General features: G+C 41.6%; 1 protein-coding gene across 1 annotated transcript in view; it reads right to left on the bottom strand.

Annotated features, from left to right (window-relative positions):
• EFCAB7 (EF-hand calcium binding domain 7) overlaps window positions 1–14,607 on the bottom strand; it is a 54,881-nt gene extending 40,274 nt beyond the window's left edge. Inside the window, exons 1-4 of the mRNA XM_060231940.1 lie at window positions 14,507–14,607; window positions 9,071–9,258; window positions 5,609–5,820; window positions 1,418–1,504 (exon numbers count right to left, since the gene is read on the bottom strand). Coding sequence (XP_060087923.1) covers window positions 1,418–1,504; window positions 5,609–5,820; window positions 9,071–9,257 — 486 coding nt within the window. The 5' untranslated portion in view covers window position 9,258; window positions 14,507–14,607. The remainder of the gene's footprint in view (window positions 1–1,417; window positions 1,505–5,608; window positions 5,821–9,070; window positions 9,259–14,506) is intronic.
• Between the last annotated feature and the right edge of the window lie 7,080 nt (window positions 14,608–21,687).

Here is a 21,687-nt window from a genome sequence, read left to right as displayed (position 1 = left end):
AGCAGAGCTTAGGACTGCAGTACTGCAGTTTTAACACTTTGCGCCACGGGGCTTCTTAATCATTGATAACACTAGGAGAAAACTAGGTTAAAGTAAAACTGATCATCTTTTAAAATTCAAACATAATACTGTGCCTCTGGTATCTACACCCAGAGATAGTGTGTTGGATTCAATCAACCTGATCAGTCAAGACTGAACAAAAAAATTGACTAGATCCAACCCAGTATCTTGACACTGAACTGACTTTATAGTCGTAAACAGAGTTATACCCTCTTAAGACTTCAAGGGTCTTAGAAGGATGTGACTGCATAAGATTGCACTGGCAGTACACAAAAAAACCCCTGTAAGAAACAGACATAAGCACTGAGACTGAACACTCTATACCATTCTCATGGCTGTTTGTTTATAAAGCACATTCTTATATTTGTACTATCACCAAGCTTGGCTTCAAAAATTCATGATAGGCTTGATGGGATACTGCTTCTTTGGGGACAGTACTCTGCACTAGTCCCTGCAGGACTGCAGTCTAATGATAACATACTGAATGTTACTAAGCATATACTAAAATATTTAATACCTCTAGATTATAATCTTTACTTTGTCAGAACCTGATTAGACAGTCTTATTCAAGACGTGCCTGTTAGTGGCTGACATAATGGCGCAACAAGCCATGGTTTGCAATCCACGGTTTGGTTGAAACATGGTTTTTCTTTATGCCTGAAGCATCAAATTACAATTTGACCATGCATGTCAAATCAGAATCTCTGATTTGAAATTAGTTTGCAAAGCACAGCTGGGAGATTTGTTCATTGGTAATATATATATGTATGTATATACACACACACAAGCACATTTATTATGCCATGCAGTTAAATAGAAGGACAAAGCTAGTTAAGCAAATCGAGCGAGATTGTCCAGTTTAGAATTCTGGTGCATGAGGAGGCAAGAACCACAAAATATGCTTTGCTGTGTATGAGACACAAATACTGGTTCAGAAACCAAAGTATGGATAGTTAGCATAAACTTCATAGTTACAACTTAACCATTCCACTCTCTCATTGCTGAATGCATGCCACCCCTGCACCAAGTGATTATCAGATCTTTTCACTACTACACCATTCTAAACTGCCCTTTGTGTAAAGATTACTCAGAAGATTACCAATGAACTCTGACAGCATGGAAATGGTTCTATTTTATTAGGCCTTTAAGAGCCAAATTATTCTCATTCATTCTGTCTCACCACTTGACTCCTGAAAAACACAAGTATTGTGACTCTTCTGTCTCCTTCATGGATTAGTAACCATCGACTGAAAAACATCAGTAGTGAGTCTCTGCCAATCCATCTATGTAAACAGAAACCATGCATTTTAATTGACTAGACCAGTATAAAGGAAAACAGTCATTTTGTTTGCTATACCTTGTAATAGTAAAACTTGCCATCATCGTTCACTTCAGTCAACTCAGTGATTGCATTAACTTCATCAAGAGTCATTTTTTCACCTTTCTGCAAAACAATGCTAGTTTTAGTTGTTGATAAAGGAACAGCATCATATTATTTAATTAAACAATATTAAAAAGTCATTACTATTCGTTCTAATTCTGGCCCCAGAGTACATATGAAGGAGCAGAAGTGAGGGGAAATGGGCTAGAAGCAGGGAAAGGGGAAAACACACCAGGGCTATGAGGAGGAGGGAAACTGGAGATGGCATTGGGGAAAGGACTAGTGCGGGGGGAGGGGGTAGATATCATCCCCCTGAAAATCCTCTTGTGTATTTAATTTATAAATAATTATTTACGGAATTTATATCCTGCCTTCTGCCCTTACAAGAGCAGCCAACTATTTAAAACATACACATATTATATTATATATATAAAAAAAACATTAAATCAACCCCCCCCCCCAACACTCTTCATTAAAACAATCTAAAAGAGTTTTTAAAAACCAGAGTTAAAATACATATATAAAATAACAAAACATAAAAACATTGGTTAGTAAGGAGGGATTACTGAAAAAAGTCTTTACCAGTTGGCCAAAAGACAGCAACAAAAAAGGACAGACACATATCTATGGGGAGAGAGTTCCAGAGTTTTATTGCTATGACCAAGAAGGCCCTCTCCTGGGTTGCCATCCAAAAGATCTCAGAAGTCTGGAGCACCCAAAGCAGGGAGGGTTTAGAACAGATTAATTCCAAATCATACAGGACTTTGAAGGTTAAGACCACCTTGAATTGTGCCTGGAAACAAACTGGAAACCAGTGTAGATGGGCCAAGACTGGAGTCATATGGTCCCTATGGCTCACTCCAGTCAGCATCCTGGCTGTAGCATTCTGCACCAACTGAAGTTTCCAAACATTTTTCAAGGGCAACCCCATGTCCAGCACATTGCAGTAATCTAATCTAGATGTCACCAGGGCATGCACCACTGCAGCAGGATCTGACTCTCTCAGGAAAGGCCACTGATGGCTAATTAGTCGAAGCTGGTAAAAGGTACTCATGACCACAGCAGCCACCTGCTTACGCAGCAGCAGGCTTGGGTCCAAGAGCACTCCCACGTTATGGATCTGTTTCTTCAAGAAGAGTAGAACTCATCTATCTATCTGTCTGTCTGTCTGTCCGTCCATCCGTCTGAACAGGCTCAATCTAGAATGGGTGACATCTTAAATCCTGGGTCAGACCACCAGTAGCATTTCTGTCTTGTTGGGATTATGTTTCAGTTAATTAGCTCACACCCACTCCAAAACTGCCTACAGTCACTGGTTCAGAGTTTTTACAGTCTCCCTGGGATCAGCTAGACATGTGAGATAGAGCCAAGTGTCACCGCATATTGGTGACAAAACAGCCTAGATCTCCAGATGACCTCATCCAGTGATTTCATGTAGATGTTAAAAAGCATAGAGGACAAGATGGAACTGAGGCCCACAGGCTAAAGGCAAAGGAGCTGAGCAGTAGTCTTTAGCACCACCTTCTGAAATCTACCCTCCAGGTAGGATAGGAACCACCACAGAATGGTGCCTCCAGATAGGCGGTCCTGAAAGTTACCACGATCAATGGTATCAAAAGCTGCTGAGAGGTCCAGAAGAATCAATAGTTGCACTTTCTCTGGCACAAATCATCCTCTGGGACAACCAAGGCTGTTTTAGTCCATAACAAGGCCTAAATACAGACTAGAAGGGGTTGAAACAATTTGTTTCATGCAAGAAAGCTTGAAGTTGTCCAGCCACCACCTGTTCAATCACCTTAGTCAAGAATGGAACATTGGAGATTGGTCAATAATTACTAAAATATACTGGGTCAGGGGTAGGCTTCTTTAGAAGTGGATGCACCACAACCTGTTTAAAGAATGGAGTGACCACCCCCTCTCTTAAGGAAGCATTAACTATCCCTCAAACCCAGTAAGTCAGCCCCCACCCTGGAAAGATTTAAGGAGCCAGGAAGGACATGGGTCATACAATCAAGCAACTGGCCTCAAAATTCCAATGATTCTGTCCACATTCTCAGACTGAATAACCAAAAAGTATCCTACACAACTGGACAAGAAGGCACCCTGGCACCATCCATCCCTGTTACTACTAACATCTCTATGTCAGATGTTACTGCTAACATCCAAGTCACATGGGAGAGATTTTATCTGTAAAATGAGCAAAATGATCACAGTGGGCCACCAAGTGGTCCACCTCCTCCTGCGGGCCTCTGACCAACTAGAACAGTTCCACAGGCAAATACTATGATGATGCAGTGGTGGCAGAAAAGTGATGGGGTTTTTTTGTTGCCAGAGCAGTTGCCCACATCCTATCTTGGCTTTTGCCCATATCCTATCTGAGTGGTGGCAGAAAAGTGATGGGGTTTTTTTGTTGCCAGAGCAGTTGCCCACATCCTATCTTGGCTTTTGCCCATATCCTATCTGATTGTGCCTGACTCTTCCTCCACTGTCACTCTAGCCATCTCCCTTGTATCTTCATCACCCGCATCCCCTCAGTATACCAAGGGGCTACCTGGGCTTTAACACCTGAGAGAGGGCACCTGGGAGCAACAGTGTCAACTCCCCAAATCATTTCCTCATTCTAGAGGTCAGCTAGGTTATCAACAGGAGCACCAACCATATCAACATAAAAATCCCGCAGAGCCATTAAAAAGCCATTTGGATTCATCTGACTCTGGGGACAGATCAACTTAATAGATCCCTCACCCCTGCAGAGTCTTGGTATCCCTGTAAGTCTAAAACCAAGCAGGTAGCAATTTGTCCACAACAAAGGAACTGCTGTCAATTCCTGCAACCTCAGATCACAGTCTCCTGCCCAGAACAAAATTCCAGATCAAGAGTGTACCTGCACAATGTGTAGAACCAATTATTACCTGAGACAGGCCTACTGCTGTCATGAAGGCTGTAAAGACCAGAGCAGCTTCTGACAAGATAACCTCTGCATGAATGTTTAAGTCCCAAGGACAACCAGCCTAGGGGTTCTCAACACCATCCCTGAGACCAGCTCTGTCAGGTCAGGTAGGGAGACTGTTAGGCAGCAATGTGGGAGGTACACAAATAGAATTCCAGTCATCTCTCAATCCCAACATTAGGTACACAGCCTCAAAACCAGTAGTGTACTGGATGACGCACCGTGCTAAAACGATAAAATCCTTATGGGTTACAGCAGCACTGCCTCCTCACCCACCAGATCTATGCTGATGTATTACTGAGTACCCTGAAGGGCGCAACTGAGTGAAGTTAACCCCTCCCTCCTCTCCTAGCCAAGTCTCAGTGATACATGCCAGGTCAGCCCTCTCATCCAGGATTAAATACTAGATGGCTGCTGTTTTTCCTGTGACTGATCTGCTTTAGCAGCAGGTTTTTATAGCCTGCCAGGTTGTTGATATAGCTACCAACATCACTTCGATTTGTAGGGTATATGAATTGTTCTGAAGTTCTAACACAGATGTAACATATTAAACAACCTTGATGGAGCATGATTACTACTACTGTTAATAATGTACTATGAAATGTAAAGGCCTCACTCTTCAAATTTCATAGGTATCAGCTGGGCTGTAGCCAGGATTTCATGTTTGGTGGGGCCCACAGCAGGATTTTTTTTGGGGGGGGGCACCCAGTTTGGCAGCCCTGGACTCTCCGCACTATAAGCTGCCTTGAGTTCCAGAAGCTAACCCCTTTGCCTGGGCAGTCACAGCAGCTTGACTCCCCCACCCCTTTCTTATGTGCCCCTCTCTCAGAGAAACAGAGACCTCTTGACTCCCCCACCCCTTTCTTATGTGCCCCTCTCTCAGAGAAACAGAGACCTCTTGACTCCCCCACCCCTTTCTTATGTGCCCCTCTCTCAGAGAAACAGAGACCTCTTGACTCTCCTCCCCTTTGCTCTGCATGCTGTGTTAGGGAAGGGGAAAGGAAAAAATGAAAAGGTCTGCAGCAGTGTTACTACTTGTTCAGAATGGCGGTGAGCAAAGGGGACAGATCAGGGGCCCTCCAATGGAGGTGCCATATAGTTAGAAAGGGCGGTTGAAAGGATGGGCCTGGCCCCTTCCAGGTCCCACTGTAGCTAAGGGCCTGGGTATCAGCAAATTATACAAACTGAAGTTTTTAACTTTCCAGTGGAACACTTACTGTTGTAAGAACATTATGAAGTTCACTATGCAAGATATAGCCATCATTATTTGCATCCATTTTTGCAAAGGTTTTGAGTAGCTCTGTTTTTTGAACAGGGGGTTCTTTTTTCAAGATGAAACAAAAATCATCAAAATTCAGTGAGGTAGTTTGGTGTGTCCAGTATTTATTAACTGTCTGCCAAGAAGGATTTCTTCCTGCTTGCTGAAGTACTGTGGAGTAAAATAAAATATTAGCAGTTACTGGCACTGACAGAATGCACATATATCCAATTGGTACATTTTCCCACTTCTATTTTGACTGTAAGAATGGCAGAGAACTGCTCTGGAGATTAGTTGATGGGTCTTCCACTGCCTTGTCTAGTCTCCTATTCTTTTTTGCCTGGATTTGCACTTAGCTATGCCCCATACATCTCAGGCTAAATTTATAATCTTAAACCAGAATAAATCCTTAGTACACAGATATTTCAGTAGGAAAACCTGATCCGAGGATGTCAGAAAGCAGGTTATTGTGGACACTTTTAACTTCTAATCTCTAGCAGATGTTCTTTCAGGACAAAGTGGAATAATGCTGGCTAAAGAACATGAAAAATGTGTTGCAGCATCCCAATATTGTGGCTATCTGTATTTCAAACTCAACTATGAAAATAGTGGTCACAATATGCAGAAATCTCCTTCTGGCATGTGTAAGGCTTGCAGAGCACTATGGGAATTTCTGACATCTTCCTTTTAATAGTAACTCCAATGCTGAAGCACTAACTACTTTTTAAACTCTGTTCCAGGTTCTCAAAATGGTTTGCCAGAAGGCTTCTTTTCAAATAGTTAAGGGTAAAAGCCCTGATGGGCATGTGAATCTAGCTATGTGGATGACTGGATTGTGGAAACTGCCTGTAAGGTATTTTTTTTGCTAAAAGGTAGTTTAGCTTTCTGGGCAGGCATTCTAGCATCCTTCTTGAACACATTATTCATTTTTTTAAAGAGAAAAAAACTGTAGAACTTTATTACAAAATTCTCCCATTTGATGTATTATTTATACTTGCTGGGAAATCAGTACTTGCTGGGAACACTAACTAGTCTCTTCGGACTAGTTTTGAAAGAGGTTCCTTTACCTTACACTGTAAATGTTCCTTTTAAAAGATGAGAATTCTGTTAAGTACCTATGGAGACATGTTAGTTTAGAACACTGTTGTTACATACAACTCATGTAAACAAGAGTGTGAAGGACCAGGTTATAAATTACAGAGCAGTTTGTGTTTTTAATCAAACAACCTAAAAGTAATGACTCTTTAGTTATTTAATTCCTTGCTAGAGCTGAACTTTAAGCTTTGACATAGACCTGTACTAAAAACAAAAACATGATTAAAAAAACCACAGACACCTATAAGTATATAGGGGTGGCCAACAGTTGTCGTTTTATTGTTATTGTTAGCCCTGATAGGTGAGTCAGTATAGCAAGCAACAGTCCAACGACACTCTGTGCTTAACTATATACAATTTATTTACATAATTTACATCCACCGTAAAAGTGCTTCTCCAAGCAAACCATCTAGAGAAGGATAGAGTGAACAGTACATCACTGCTTATATACATATTTTACAAAGGATATGCACCAATGGGTTACAAGTGCTGAGTCATTGTGCACTAGACACTCAGCCTTTGCACTCATTACCAAATGCCAGTCAGAACTGGTTTCACCTTGTTGAGACCTGATAAACACTGAAGTCATATTGACACTGACTGTCAGTTAGATCAGCATAATCTCAGGAGTCACTAGCCTAATGCCTTATTGAGCATTTGTACATGCTGACAACAGTAGCTCTCCAGATGTTTTTTGCCTACAACTCCTATCAGCCCCAGCCAGCATGGCCAATTTGCCATAAGCCTAGAGACAAAGATGAAAGAACAGCACATACAAGACAGATAACATCTGTTCACACAAGTTGTTTTAAAAATCCAGATTAGTTGATGTGAACACAGGTTTTATAAACTGTAGAATATTTTGAAGGAATTTTGATTCTGAAATTATCAAAGTACCAAAAGAACATGTTCATGAGAATTACATGTAGGCAGTTAATTTGCTGATAACATTAGTGAGAATAACAACAGCTTGCATACCAAAAGCATGGGGAAGAACAGGATGCTTGATGGTGCTGCGATAGGCATGGTGGGACCTTTCCTTGGAATGAGCAGTACAGTCATTATGTTGTACATGCTGCAGGAGCTAATGCATGTGGCTCAGACTACACTGGCTCTTATGGGCCAGCACTGCATCCCAGTTTCCTTCTCCTGAAACCCAGTCATTATTTGAGCTTACTCTTTTTGGCAGTTCCTCTATGAAGGATGAGTTGGATTCTGCTCTTGAATTACACCCTTTGTGAATGCATTAAAGATGTGCAAAATGGCTCTTACTCTGGCTAATCCTCAGTGGAAACTACACCCTCACCCCTTAATAAGTAAGGCTGAGTGGTGATTAAAAAAAAAAACAGATTTAAGAAAGACCTCTGGCAAAAGGAAGCTCTAAGAGAACTTATGATGCAGCACTGTCCCATAGTGAATAGTCTGTCCCACACAAACAGGACACTGTAGAGTACACAACATGGTAGATAATCTCAAGACTTGCCCTAGCACAGCCCTGGGAGGAAGACTCTACAGAAGGAGAGAAAAATTCTTGAGGTGAGGAGAGGCCCCAGTGGTCCCCACTACACCCAAGACTTCATGCTCTTCAAAGGGGGGTGCCTCTTCCCTGCCTCCTCTCCAACAGTAGGTTCCTGTTGAAGATCCCATAGAACAGGGATCTAGGAACCCTGAGTGGACTCTTCAGCCTCCAGCATTCCCAGAGACTGATGTTATTATCTGTGGGAAGTTGTTATACTAGTTTTAATGTCTTTGGGAACAAGAAGCCTGAGGTCAAAAGTGTAATACTGTGCCACGGGTTATTAATCCCATCTCTTATGTTGTCTTCCTGACTGAATTTCCCTCCATGAAACTGCTATTACAGTAAGGAAAAACTGTGTGTATACACACACACACAAACACAAATGTAGTAATCTACCACTATAGTCCTAGCATATTTTCCTAAACTGATCATCTCCATTCTTCTTGGCGTTTGCTAGAGCCTTCATTTAAATTTGTTTATTAGGTGTCTGTCCATCCAGGCTTGCTCCTTTTTGGTAGTGGCCCTAGTTCATTGGAAGAGCCTCCCAAGAAGGGCCTATACTCTGTTTCATTTCTTCACAAACAATGTAAGCAGTCTTATGTAGATGGGTCCTCAATGTAAATAAAAATTAGTGGCAAGACATGCTTTTGGTGGATATTAGAATTTTGTGTTGATGTTATTATCTGTGGTAAGTTGTTATACTGGTTTTAATGTTTTAAAAAGCCAGCCAAAATCACCATGGAATGATAAGAAAGACTAGGTAAAATGTTTTTAAAAAATTAATACATTTTAAACAAAAGCACTTACCTAAACACAGTTGTTCTTTTGATTTAATGTTTTCTAAACTGCTTTTAAAGATAGCTAAGTAGGCTGCTCTGCAGTTCCTATAAAATATTTCCTCTTCATAATTATGAGACTTTTTCACTTGAGAACTGTCTGAAGCAGCTGTCTGTTCACCAGAAAAGGATGCATTGCTCTCCTGACCACTGGCCATTCTGTGAATAATGCAAACATATTTAGGACCTGGTTCTTTTATTTGCATAGTTCAGTATCTCATTACCATCTGTCCAAATGTACCATCTGACAAAATGTTCACTGAGTTTTTGCTATGCTTCTGCTACTCTAAAACAAATTTTTGGGAATGTTTTTTCCACGTCCATGACTGAAATTTTCTAACATGTCTATTAACCACTAAGTGACATAGGTATCAATTTTATTGTAATCTCAAATTCATGAGTGAAAAGCTGTTTATGTCATCAAGAAAATGTTGAGAATCATCTAGTCAAAGCCAGAATGGTGTAGTAGCCAAGAGTGCTTGACTCAGATCTGGAGAACTGGGTTTGATTCCTCACTCCTCCCCATGAAGCCTGCTGGGTGACACTGGACCAGTCACAGTTCTCTCAGAACTCTCTCAGCTTCATCTACCTCACAAAGTGTTTGTTGTGGAGAGAGAAAGGGAAGGCATTCTAAGCTGCTTTGAGACTCCTTAAGGTAGATAAAAGTAGAGTATAAAAACCAACAATTCTTAAAAACATAAGAAAAGCCATTTGAATCAAGCCAATGGCCCATCTAGTCCAACACTCAGTGCTACACAGTGGCCAAAACCCAAGAAGTCGTCCTCTTCTTCTCCTCTTGTAAGTTCACAATACTATTTTGTAGCATATTGTAGCAGTTCTAGAAGAGGCCAGCACAAAAGCTATGCAATATAAGTTGGGAACCTGCAAGGAATCACAGGAGGTAGCATATTAAAGCATTATGAAATCCCCCAAATGTCCCTCAAGGATATGACAAGCTCTCAGAAGCTCCAGCAGGTCAATTTCCTCATGGCACCTGTTATTTTTTTACCCCTTTTTCTGACTCTCAACATTACTCAATATGCAAAAGGGAAACAGCATGCTTAGTCCTCATCAGGCTGTTTTATAGTAACAGATCTTCTTTCATCTAACTGACAATCACTCTGAATATTTAAGGAGGCCCCTGAATATCCAGGCACTTCAACCTTGTCTTCAGGTGGGTCCCCTTTTCTGTTTTCATAATAACCAGTTGACCATGAAGTCTACTGTTGAGGCAAAAAACAGGTATGCTAATTGGGGGCCATATAGAGAAGGGAGAAGAAGTTATATCTATATCCACTCAGAGTCACTCATCAAAACAGGACTCCCCCACTTTATTAGCAGTTTGAACAGGGGAAAGATTTTTTTTAAAAGACAGCTCTTTTAAACAGGCTAAAGCAGAGTGGAGAGCTGGTTGCAAAAATTGAAACTGAGCACTAGATAAAGGGTTAACCACTTCTTTCTTCCCCACAGGTCTCCAAAGCATATTAAAGCTGTGAGAGTCTGCAATTTACATTTTATAGATGATGGAGATGTATGATATTTGTCACATTTACTTGAACCCTTAGAGGGAAGAATGGATCTGAGGTATCATGGATAGGAGAAATAAAATAATTTCAAAATTACGCCTGCCCCAACCCTCCAGATTTCATAAGTTCTGAGGGCTCAAGTTGGCCAAATGTGTTACGTCCCATCTTCCACTTTTTAAATGACTCTCTTAACATGCCAAGTTTCCTGAAGTGCGTTCATTCCTTATCAGACCTCTAAAATATTCTTTTCTTAACTTATAAAATCGTATTTTTCATGTAGAAAGCTCGACTCTGTCTGCAGATTCCTTGGTTTTACCACTTTTAAGAGTGGCACAAACCACTGCGGTATGACTATACATCATGCAATGTGATGTAATGGTCAGAGTATTGGGTCTCAATCTGAGAGACCCAAGTTTAAATTCTTACTCTGTCATGAGGCTTGGAACAGTCATTCTCTTTCAGTTTAACATGCATTACAGGGTTGTTATGAATATGAAATGTAGCAGTCCAGAACCAAGTATGCCACCATGAGTTCCTTGGAGGAAGGGATAAAAACACACTAAATAAACATTTGAACTGACTATTGGGTACATGACTGTTGTATGAAAAAGACCTGCAAATCTTGCACATATCAGTTTTCTTCTAGTGATCAGTTGTGGATATCTGATGCCAGCTACCAGCTTTGGCCAAAAATTACAATGTATCCGAGTAGCACCTACAAGATTCTTAAAGAAATATTATTTAAAGACACAATGCAACAAAATTACATAAAGAATGCAAAAAGTCCCAGTGTACAAAATTCTCTGATACAGTCCAGACTCCAGTACTTAGAATACTGTTTTTCATGGAAATAAATCCTCGGAGAAGGAATAACAGGAGACCGGTTTCGGCCATGCCTTCCTCAGTCACGAGTTGCACTGCACATCACTGTGCATTTCTCCACCAATTTCATAGAAGTTCATTTGCTAGTCGGCACCCGGTCCTACTCATTCTATGGGCAGCGCCTCACACTGAATCTATGCTGCTGGTTGCATCCCGCCAGCTTTAGCATTTGGCATATCACTGAAAAGGACAATTTCAAAATTATCTACTAAAGTCTGAAAGACAAATTTTGCACATGACTGGTAAATGCATATGACCATAGGTAAGGAGCAAGCACATGCCAGTCGTGAAGATTTATCTTTTGAAATGAATTTGACTAAACTGAAATTTGGATTTTGATGAAATTTACTTGAATTTTTGAAATCACCAAAACCAATGCAAATTTTGCCTTAAGATACACATTTGATTCATAAATCAATATTATGCACTTGTTTCTAAGCCTTCAGTAAATTCCACATCAATTTGTGTGCTCATGAACCCCTGAATCACAGAAACCTGGGTACTATAGTAGATTGAGACACATTCTGGCAGATGTAGGAATATAGAATTAAACACAAATTCCACTGGGCTGTTAGTCTGCTGCAGTGCAGGGAAATGGAATTTAGTGGGCCCCATGGTGCAGAGTGGTAAAGCAGCAGTACTGCAGTACGGTGGTCTGAACTCTCTGCTCATGACCTGAATTCTATTCCAGCGGAAACTAGATTTAGGTAGCCGGCCCAAGGTTGACTCAGCCTTCCATCCTTCCGAGGTCGGTAAAATGAGTACCCAGCTTGCTGGGGGGAAAGTGTAAAAGACTGGGGAAGGCAATGGCAAACTACCCCATAAAAAGTGAAAATGTTGTGAAAGCAATGTCACCCCAGAGTCAGAAATGACTGGCGCTTGCACAGGGGACCTTTCCTTTCCTTAAGACTAATGGGTTTATTGAAACATACATTTTTGTGGACTAGAGCCACTAATACATCTGATGATGTCAGATCATCAGTTGCTTCCAAAAGCTTATGTTTTAATAAATCTGTTAGTCTTTAATGGGCCACAACTCTTTGTATTTTTACAATTAGACACAATCCAACATGAGCTGGGACTAATGCTCTAAAAACCTCTACCAACTTTATTTTACAGGGACACTGAAGAAACTGCAATAAATGATAACAATTGTGAGTTGTGCTTGAACTTCCAGGCATCAGGGCAAGAGTTCTGAAAAGGTAAAGCATGTCCTTTTTTATAGCGCCTAAGGGGAGACCTCAAGCAGCTTCTAAGACAAATTTAAAATGTACAGCAACAATTTTAAAAAAAAGAAGTTGAATTTCTGAAGTTGGTGTTCCTGTGGGCTGCAAGGATCCTGTACTGCCATGTAAAGGAGGATGTACAGTCATTTTTTGCCTGCTCCACCAACACAGCATTTGGAGTCAAGAGGTTCTTGCAAGAACTGTCACATTCACGTGTTTGAGCCAAACTTCACATGCTAACTTCCAGCCTGATCTTATTTGTGTTTATTGGAATTGTCCTATGAAATTCAAGGGAATTCACTTTCAAGTAAGTGTACTTAGGATTCCAGCCCTTATGTAACAACTTGTACTTTTCCACAATTGAAGGGGTAGTAGTGCTTTTCTATATATAGTAGACTACTTAGTAGTCTAGGTAATAGACTACATATCCTATGCATAAAAGCAACCTCCCCTGTAAGCAACCTTTCTTCCAAATAAATGTGTTCTGACATAGGGTGACAGTCTGGGTGTGTGACTACAAGTGCAGTCCTAAGGACACTTTCCCAGTTTTCCAAGAGTAAGCAACATCGAATAACACAGGACTTACTTCTGAGTAGACCTACTGAGGATTGCTTCCTACAACTATTTCAGCAGGACCCAGTACATTTAAATCCACTTGCTTGGACATAATGGGCTTGTAGATCAGGGGTGGCCAACGGTAGCTCTCCAGATGTTTTTTGCCTACAACTCCCATCAGCCTCAGCCATTGGCCATGCTGACTGGGGCTGATGGGAGTTGTAGGCAAAAAATCTGGACAGCTACTGTTGGCCACCCCTACTACTGCTACTGTAGATTATAAGCAGTAGTTGCCAAAAGAAAGAAAATTTTCTTTTTAAATAATTGAAATTATTCCACACTGCCTTTTCCTCACATATGGTTAGTAAATGCCAACTGTCATCATTTTTTCTTTACCAAAGGTGATGAGGGTTTTTTAGAAGGCCATCACAGAGGAGCACTAAATCGTGTTGTACTGTTGGTCTAACAGCCTGCAACATTATTTTATCCAGTGCTGACTTCTGAAAATATATTCCAGTATAATAAATTGAATATTTCAAGTTCAATAACAAGACAACAACAGAGGTAGGGTCCCCTTCAGGACTCATTGGAGCTTTACTCAGGAGGCCTAAATCACTCGCACCTTCTTGAGTTATATAGGCCTTTTACACTTGGGAAAGAAAGATAATAATCACTTATCATGGATGAAGTACCCTATTTATAATACACAGACCGCCTTGCCTGACAGTTTCATATTACAGTGGCATAAGAAGGACCCCACAGGGACACAGTCCAGTTACTGCAAACTGGTGTCACTATAATAATTAAGCACCACTGTTAGCACACACAAAGGAAAGTGAGTTCTAGCCAATGAGGGAACAGAGAATAAATGTTAATTTTCCAGGAACCAGTTTTATCAAATATGAATACTTGTTTATGCTCCACAATCCTTTCATTACTTATCCATATCTTATCTGGGCAGCTGTGCAGAGGATGTTTCCAATGTGTTATTCAAAGCATAGCATGCAAGAGTTATTTAGTAGAGAAAAGCTCTCTTCCTAAGGTTATTAAAATATGAACTGCACTGATAGTGCGCTACAAGAACACAGAGTAGGGAACAATTTTTCAGGATCTAAATTGGGTTACATTTAGATGACCTGATTGAGTTTCTCAACACTAATGTCTACTATTTCAGCATAAAATAGATACAATTAAAAATCTCAAGCTCAATTCACGTACCTTCATTATATGACCTTTAAAATTACTTCCCTTTTCAATCGTACCTCTGAGCCACTGCAGTGCAGATTGGGATCTCTCAGCTGTAAATACACATTAAAGTTAAGTTTCAATCTAAACTGAATGTACTTTCCTCAAAAGCAAATTTACATGAAATTCTTGCTGGGGCTTGAACAGAGTAATTCAGCACATCTGATTCCAGTGAAGAAAAATACTGGCTATCTGCAACACAGGCAGAGATTTCTCATTTTGCCAGGGGGAGCATGGGGATGACTCTGGTCCAGGCCCACACAGTAGTCCATATTAAAATTATTTTAATATGACATTATATATATTTCAAAAAATATGCTGTTAACAATTAATCATGTGATTTGGTGGAGGGGGGGGGGGAATCACTCATAATAGTCTGAATCTGTCCAAGAAAGAGAAGACCTCTGAAAAATATCTGAAGAAGTGTGCATACACACGAAAGCATATACCATGAATAAAACCTTCTTGGTCTTAAAGGTGCCACTGGACTCAAACTTTGTTCTAAGACAAATAAGGTAAGGGAATGGAGGGGTGCTTCTGTGTGGCAAGTAAATGCCTCAAAATCCCACATAAGGAAACTGGAGTTGGCAGCCTCTGTTGAAGTGGAGAGGATGAGACTGCACAGTTTTGGCTGGCAAAGCAGCCCAAGAGAATTTCTAAGAAATAAGGCCCAGGAATTCAGGGTGAATCCAGGAAGAGAATCTATGGATATTCTTGCTCTGACTGAGTTAAAGGGAAGAGGAGGTTCTCAGAAAGCTGACAAAAAGGGATTGCATTTAGGCAGAATAGATTAAAGGGCTGGCAAGTTGAATGCTTTTCCCCATGCCTCTGTGGCATGACAAAAGGAGACAAAAGCATGACAAAAGGAGAAAAAATTGCATCAGGCAAAGTAGACAAATGGACTGGCAGGGTGAAGGCATTCCCCATGCCTAGAGCAGACTGGTAGGCTAGGAGACAGTCAGGGAAGATTAGCAAAAGGTAATCTGACTCACCTGTCTGTTTGATAGTAGCTAGATTTTGGACCCATATAGACTTGTATTTGCTAATGAAATTACTTTCAGGTGAGAGCCTGGCTTTGTAAGTCCCTGTGACAAAGGGTAGTCATGCAGATGTCCCATCAGTGAATCAATCTCCTGTACAATATTTTGGCCACTCAATAGAAAAGCCTGAGGAAAGCCTTGACCTCAGCATCTCCAAACCAAGGCATTGCTAGTTACTAACATGGCTGCCAAGGCAAATTAGATCCCTAATCTATCCTGGTGCCCAAAACAGGGTACACATCAACATTCCCTCTAAGCTGAATTAGTGTAAGCTTGCTCGCAGCTTTTTAGCCTCCTACTCATCTCTCTCGGCTTGGCTTCGCGAACGAAGATTTAAGAAGGGTGCAATAGTCCACGTCTGCTGCAGGCTCGCTGGTGGCTGACAAGACCAATGCGGGACAGGCAGGTCCGGCCACAGTGGCTGCAGGGAAAAGTCTGATTTAGGGTTGGTGCTGTAGCAGTGCGATTCTTCCTCAATCTCCTTTTGTCCTCAAGACCAGCTATGCATGCGTTCTCAAAGGAAGAGACAGCCTGGTGGATGGTGTGTCTCCATGCTTTGCGATCTGAGGCTAGGTCAGACCACTGGTGATGGTTGATGCGACAGGTGCCAAGGGATTTCTTCAAGGAGTCCTTGTACCTCTTCTTTGGTGCCCCTCTATTTCGATGGCCGGTGGAGAGTTCGCCATACAGGGCAATCTTGGGAAGGCGGTGGTTTTCCATCCTAGAAATATGCCCTGCCCAGCGCAGCTGCGTCTTCAGCAGCAGTGCCTCGATACTGGTAACCTCCGCCCGCTTGAGGACTTCAGTGTTGGTCACAAAGTCACTCCAGTGGATGTTGAGGATGGAGCGAAGGCAGCGCTGATGAAAGCGCTCGAGGAGTCGCAGGTGATGACGGTATAAAACCCACGATTCGGAGCCGTAGATGAGGGTTGTCATCACAACCGCTTTGTAAACATTGATCTTTGTGCCTTTTTTCAGATGCTTGTTGCTCCACACTCTTTTGTGCAGTCGGCCAAATGCACGGTTTGCCTTTGCCAGCCTGTTGTCAATCTCCTTGTCGATCTTGGCAGCTGAGGAGATGATGCACCCCAGGTAGCTGAACTGCTGGACTGTCTTCAGAACTAATTCACCCACAGTGATGCAGGGAGGGTGATAATCTTCCTGGGGTGCAGGCTGGTGGAGAACTTCTGTCTTCTTCAGACTAACTTCTAGGCCGAATAGCTTGGCAGCCTCTGCAAAGCAGGACGTCATATGCTGCAGAGCTGATACCGAGTGGGAGACGAGTGCAGCATCATCAGCAAACAGTAGTTCTCGGATGAGTTTTTCCATCGTCTTGGAGTGGGCCTTTAGTCGCCTCAGGTTGAACAGGCTGCCATCGGTGCGATAGCGGATGTAGACACCATCGTCATCATCTAGATCTACTGCGGCTCTTTGAAGCATCATGCTAAAGAAGATCGTAAAGAGAGTTGGCGCGAGAACGCAGCCTTGCTTTACACCTGTGCCTATTGGGAAGGGCTCCGAGAGGTCGTTGCAGTGTCTGACTTGGCCTCGCTGGTCTTCATGTAGCTGGATGATCATGCTGAGGAACCTTGGGGGACATCCTAAACGTTCCAAGATTTGCCACAGGCCTTTCCTGCTAACGGTATCGAAGGCTTTGGTAAACTCATACATTTTTATCTTAGCTCAGGAAGGGTGGCCCCACAGCAAACTAATCTATGCAGTAGCCGAATTGCTCACTCACAACTTTAATGCCAGTAGTTCATGAAGTAGAATTTGTGCTCACAAGACTCCACAGCTTAGAGGGAGTATTGATACACATAGTCAAAGGCTCTATCTGTTCTGGATACTTAGTGATGGGAAAAAAAATTCACAAAAAAAGAAATACTACCCCTTCATCCTCCTGTTTGAGGTTGAAGGACTTTATATGTGGTGTCAGGCATATCAAAGTGACCACATCAGAGTCATCCAGCCAAGTTTCAGTCAAGCAAGCCAAGTCTGCCTGTTCCTCATGTATAAGATCAGATCTTGCTATGAATTTACAGATCTAGCATTATACAGAGCTAGCAATGTTCATATTAGTAACTTGATGCATTCCCCGTGAAAAAAACGACATCATTTTGAAAAGACCGAGGCCCCAATCCTATATACACTTACCTGAGAGTAAGTCCCACTAAACTCAGTAAGATTCACTTCTGAGAAAATGTACAGAATTGAGCTATGAGCTACTAGCCAAGAGAACACTGTCATTGGTGCAGATCTCATAATTCATTAGTTTGCCATGCAAACTACTTGTAAATGAAACTAAACTGCTAGGCAAAAAACTAAAACCTCAATGCTCTTGTGGCTTGTCCGAGTGGTCTGGACTAGACAGTGCCTTGGGAAGGGCTGTAACTCAGTGACAGAGCATCTGCTTGTATGCAGGAGGTCCTAGGTTCAATGTCCCTGGCATCTCCAGTTAAAAGGACCAGGCAGTAAGTGTTATGAAAGACCTCTGGCTGAGACCCTGGAGAGACACTGCCAGCCTAAGCAGACAATCTGGACCTTGACTGACCAAGGGTCTAGTTCAGTGTAAGGCAGTTGTGTGTGTTAAAACGGATAAAAGGAAGTACTTCTTCACCCAAAGGGTGATTAACATGTGGAATTCACTGCCACAGGAGGTGGTGGCGGCCACAAGCATAGCCACCTTCAAGAGGGGTTTAGATAAAAATATGGAGCAGTGGTCCATCAGTGGCTATTAGCCACAGTGTGTGTGTGTGTGTATATATATATATATATAAAATTTTTGCTACTGTGTGACACAGAGTGTTGGACTAAATGGGCCATTGGCCTGATCTAACATGGCTTCTCTTATGTTCTTATGTGTGTAAATCAGTGTAGCCTGTTGACACTGTTAGCTGTTGGAATATACAACTTTTGGATAAGATGTACTGGACCAAGTTATTTTCTTCAAGGTTTGAAAACTAAGTTTCACCTGTGGTAAGATACCACTAGTACTGGTAGCTTATAGGTACACTGGGAGCATAAACTCTAAACCCATTTGGGAAAGGTGGGATATAAATATAATAAAAAATAAAAAATAGTAATAAACAGAAAGAAAAGCAATACTGATATGATTATAACCAAATAAATGAAAAAAATCTTTGTAAAAATTGTGTAACATAAATATCACATTGATTGATGTGTAGCATCAATAACTCCTTCCAAAACTAATATGGCATTTACTGAGTAACAGCCATTTTGAAAAAAAATTCTTCTAACCTCTTAGTTTAGGTGGAACAAAAATCTGTAGATGTTATACCTGGTATGGTGTCTGCTATATTTTATGGTTATTTTTCATCTATATTATTTTACATAAGAACATAAGAGAAGCCATGTTGGATCAGGCCAACGGCCCATCAAGTCCAACACTCTGTGTCACACAGTGGCAAAAAAATTTATATACACACATACACTGTGGCTAATAGCCACTGATGGACCTGTGCTCCATATTTTTATCTAAACCTTTCTTGAAGGTGGCTATACTTGTGGCCGCCACCACCTCCTGTGGCAGTGAATTCCACATGTTAATCACCCTTTGGGTGAAGAAGTACTTCCTTTTATCCGTTTTAACCTGTCTGCTCAGCAATTTCATCGAATGCCCACGAGTTCTTGTATTGTGAGAAAGGGAGAAAAGTACTTCTTTCTCTACTTTCTCCATCCCATGCATTATCTTGTAAACCTCTATCATGTCACCCCGCAGTCGACGTTTCTCCAAGCTAAAGAGTCCCAAGCGTTTCAACCTTTTTTCATAGGGAAAGTGCTCCAGCCCTTTAATCATTCTAGTTGCCCTTCTCTGGACTTTCTCCAATGCTATAATATCCTTTTTGAGGTGCGGCGACCAGAACTGCACACAGTACTCCAAATGAGAACGCACCATCGATTTATACAGGGGCATTATGATACTGGCTGATTTGTTTTCAATTCCCTTCCTAATAATTCCCAGCATGGAGTTGGCCTTTTTTATTGCAAATGCACACTGTCTTGACATTTTCAGTGAGTTATCTACCACGACCCCAAGATCTCTCTCTTGGTCAGTCTCTGCCAGTTCACACCCCATCAACTTGTATTTGTAGCTGGGATTCTTGGCCCCAATGTGCATTACTTTGCACTTGGCCACATTGAACCGCATCTGCCACGTTGACGCCCACTCACCCAGCCTCAACAGATCCCTTTGGAGTTCCTCACAATCCTCTCTGGTTCTCACCACCCTGAACACTTTAGTGTCATCCGCAAACTTGGCCACTTCACTGCTCACTCCCAACTCTAAATCATTTATGAACAAGTTAAAGAGCATGGGACCCAGTACCGAGCCCTGCGGCACCCCACTGCTTACCGTCCTCCACTGTGAAGACTGCCCATTTATACTCACTCTCTGCTTCCTATTACTCAGCCAGTTTTTGATCCACAAGAGGACCTGTCCTTTTACTCCATGACTCTCAAGCTTTCTAAGGAGCCTTTGATGAGGAACTTTATCAAAAGCTTTCTGGAAGTCAAGGTAAACAACATCTATTGGGTCTCCTTTGTCCACATGTTTGTTCACCCCCTCAAAGAAATGTAACAGGTTAGTGAGGCAAGATCTTCCCTTGCAGAACCCATGCGGAGTCTTCCTCAATAACCCGTGTTCATCAGTGTGCCTACTCATTCTGTCCTTGATAATGGTTTCTACCAACTTTCCCGGTATTGAAGTCAGACTGACTGGCCTGTAATTTCCCGTGTCTCCTCTGGAACCTTTTTTAAAGATGGGGGTGACATTTGCTACCTTCCAGTCCTCAGGAACGGAGGCAGATTTCAATGAAAGATTACAGATTTTTGTTAGAAGATCCACAAGTTCAACTGAGTTCTTTCAGAACTCTCGGATGTATGCCATCCGGACCCGGTGACTTATTAGTTTTTAATTTGTCTATCAGTTGTAGGACCTCCTCTTTTGTCACCTCAATCTGACTCAGGTCTTTCAATACCCCTTCCAAAATTAGTGGTTCTGGGGCGGGCAAAAAGTTCTCATCTTCCACAATGAAGACGGAGGCAAAAAATTCATTTAGCTTCTCAGCCATTTCCCTATCCTCCTTCAGTAATCCTTTTACCCCATGGTCATCCAAAGGCCCCACTGCCTCCCTGGCTGGTTTCCTACTTCTAATATATTTGAAGAAAGTTTTATTGTTGGTCTTTATGTTTTTTGCAATATGCTCCTCAAAGTCCCTTTTTGCCTGCCTGATCACAGTCTTGCATTTGATTTGCCACAGCCTGTGTTCCCTTTTACTAATCTCACTTGGACTGGTTTTCCACCGCTTAAAGGATTCCTTCTTACCTTTTACAGCTTCCATTACAGCTTTTCCCTTGTTATTTATGCTTTTTCCCCTTATTCATTGATTAAATGATACTAATTCTATTATTTAGGTCATAATTATATTACCTCTATTTTCCACTCCCCACCCCAACACATTGTCAGCTCCCTTTCCCCCCACCCCAAATCAGGGCCCCCTGCATATAGAAGAATATAGAAGAAATAGGACACCATCTGGGTTTTTAAAAGTCGTTTAATAAACTGAAACTTGAATTGTTGTTTTTAGCTTTTATATTGTTTTACTATATATGATGTATATCACCCAGAGCCCAGCGGGAGCCAGGATGGGTGATTAATTAAATGTAATTAACAACAACAACATATTGGATGGTTTTGTTATGCAGATGTCTATCACTGTGATAGTCATTTATGATAGATTTTTCATTTATTTGATAAGTCATGTCAGTATTGCTTGCCTTTGTATTTAATAATAATTAAAAAATAATAACAATTATGTGCAGTCAAGTCAGAACTGAATCATGTCCATGTGCCCCAGGGCCATGTGCTTTGGAAGGCAAGAGATAAGCAGAGGTAGATTACCACTGCCTTCCTCTGCACAACGATCCCCATCTTCCTTGGTGTCCTCCCATCAAAGTCTAAGGCTAGGTTCAGATGCTCAGTTTAAGCTGACATAGGTATGGCAACCAGACAGATTAAAAAATCAAGTTCAGATGCATACATCTGTCTCCTGTCCTACTCCTGCACTCACCTCGTCCTTTGGCGTCTCTGAGGCA

Source organism: Heteronotia binoei, chromosome 2 (assembly GCF_032191835.1).
Source record: "Heteronotia binoei isolate CCM8104 ecotype False Entrance Well chromosome 2, APGP_CSIRO_Hbin_v1, whole genome shotgun sequence".
Lineage (NCBI taxonomy): Eukaryota > Metazoa > Chordata > Lepidosauria > Squamata > Gekkonidae > Heteronotia > Heteronotia binoei.
This window is presented reverse-complemented; position numbering and strand designations above follow the sequence as displayed.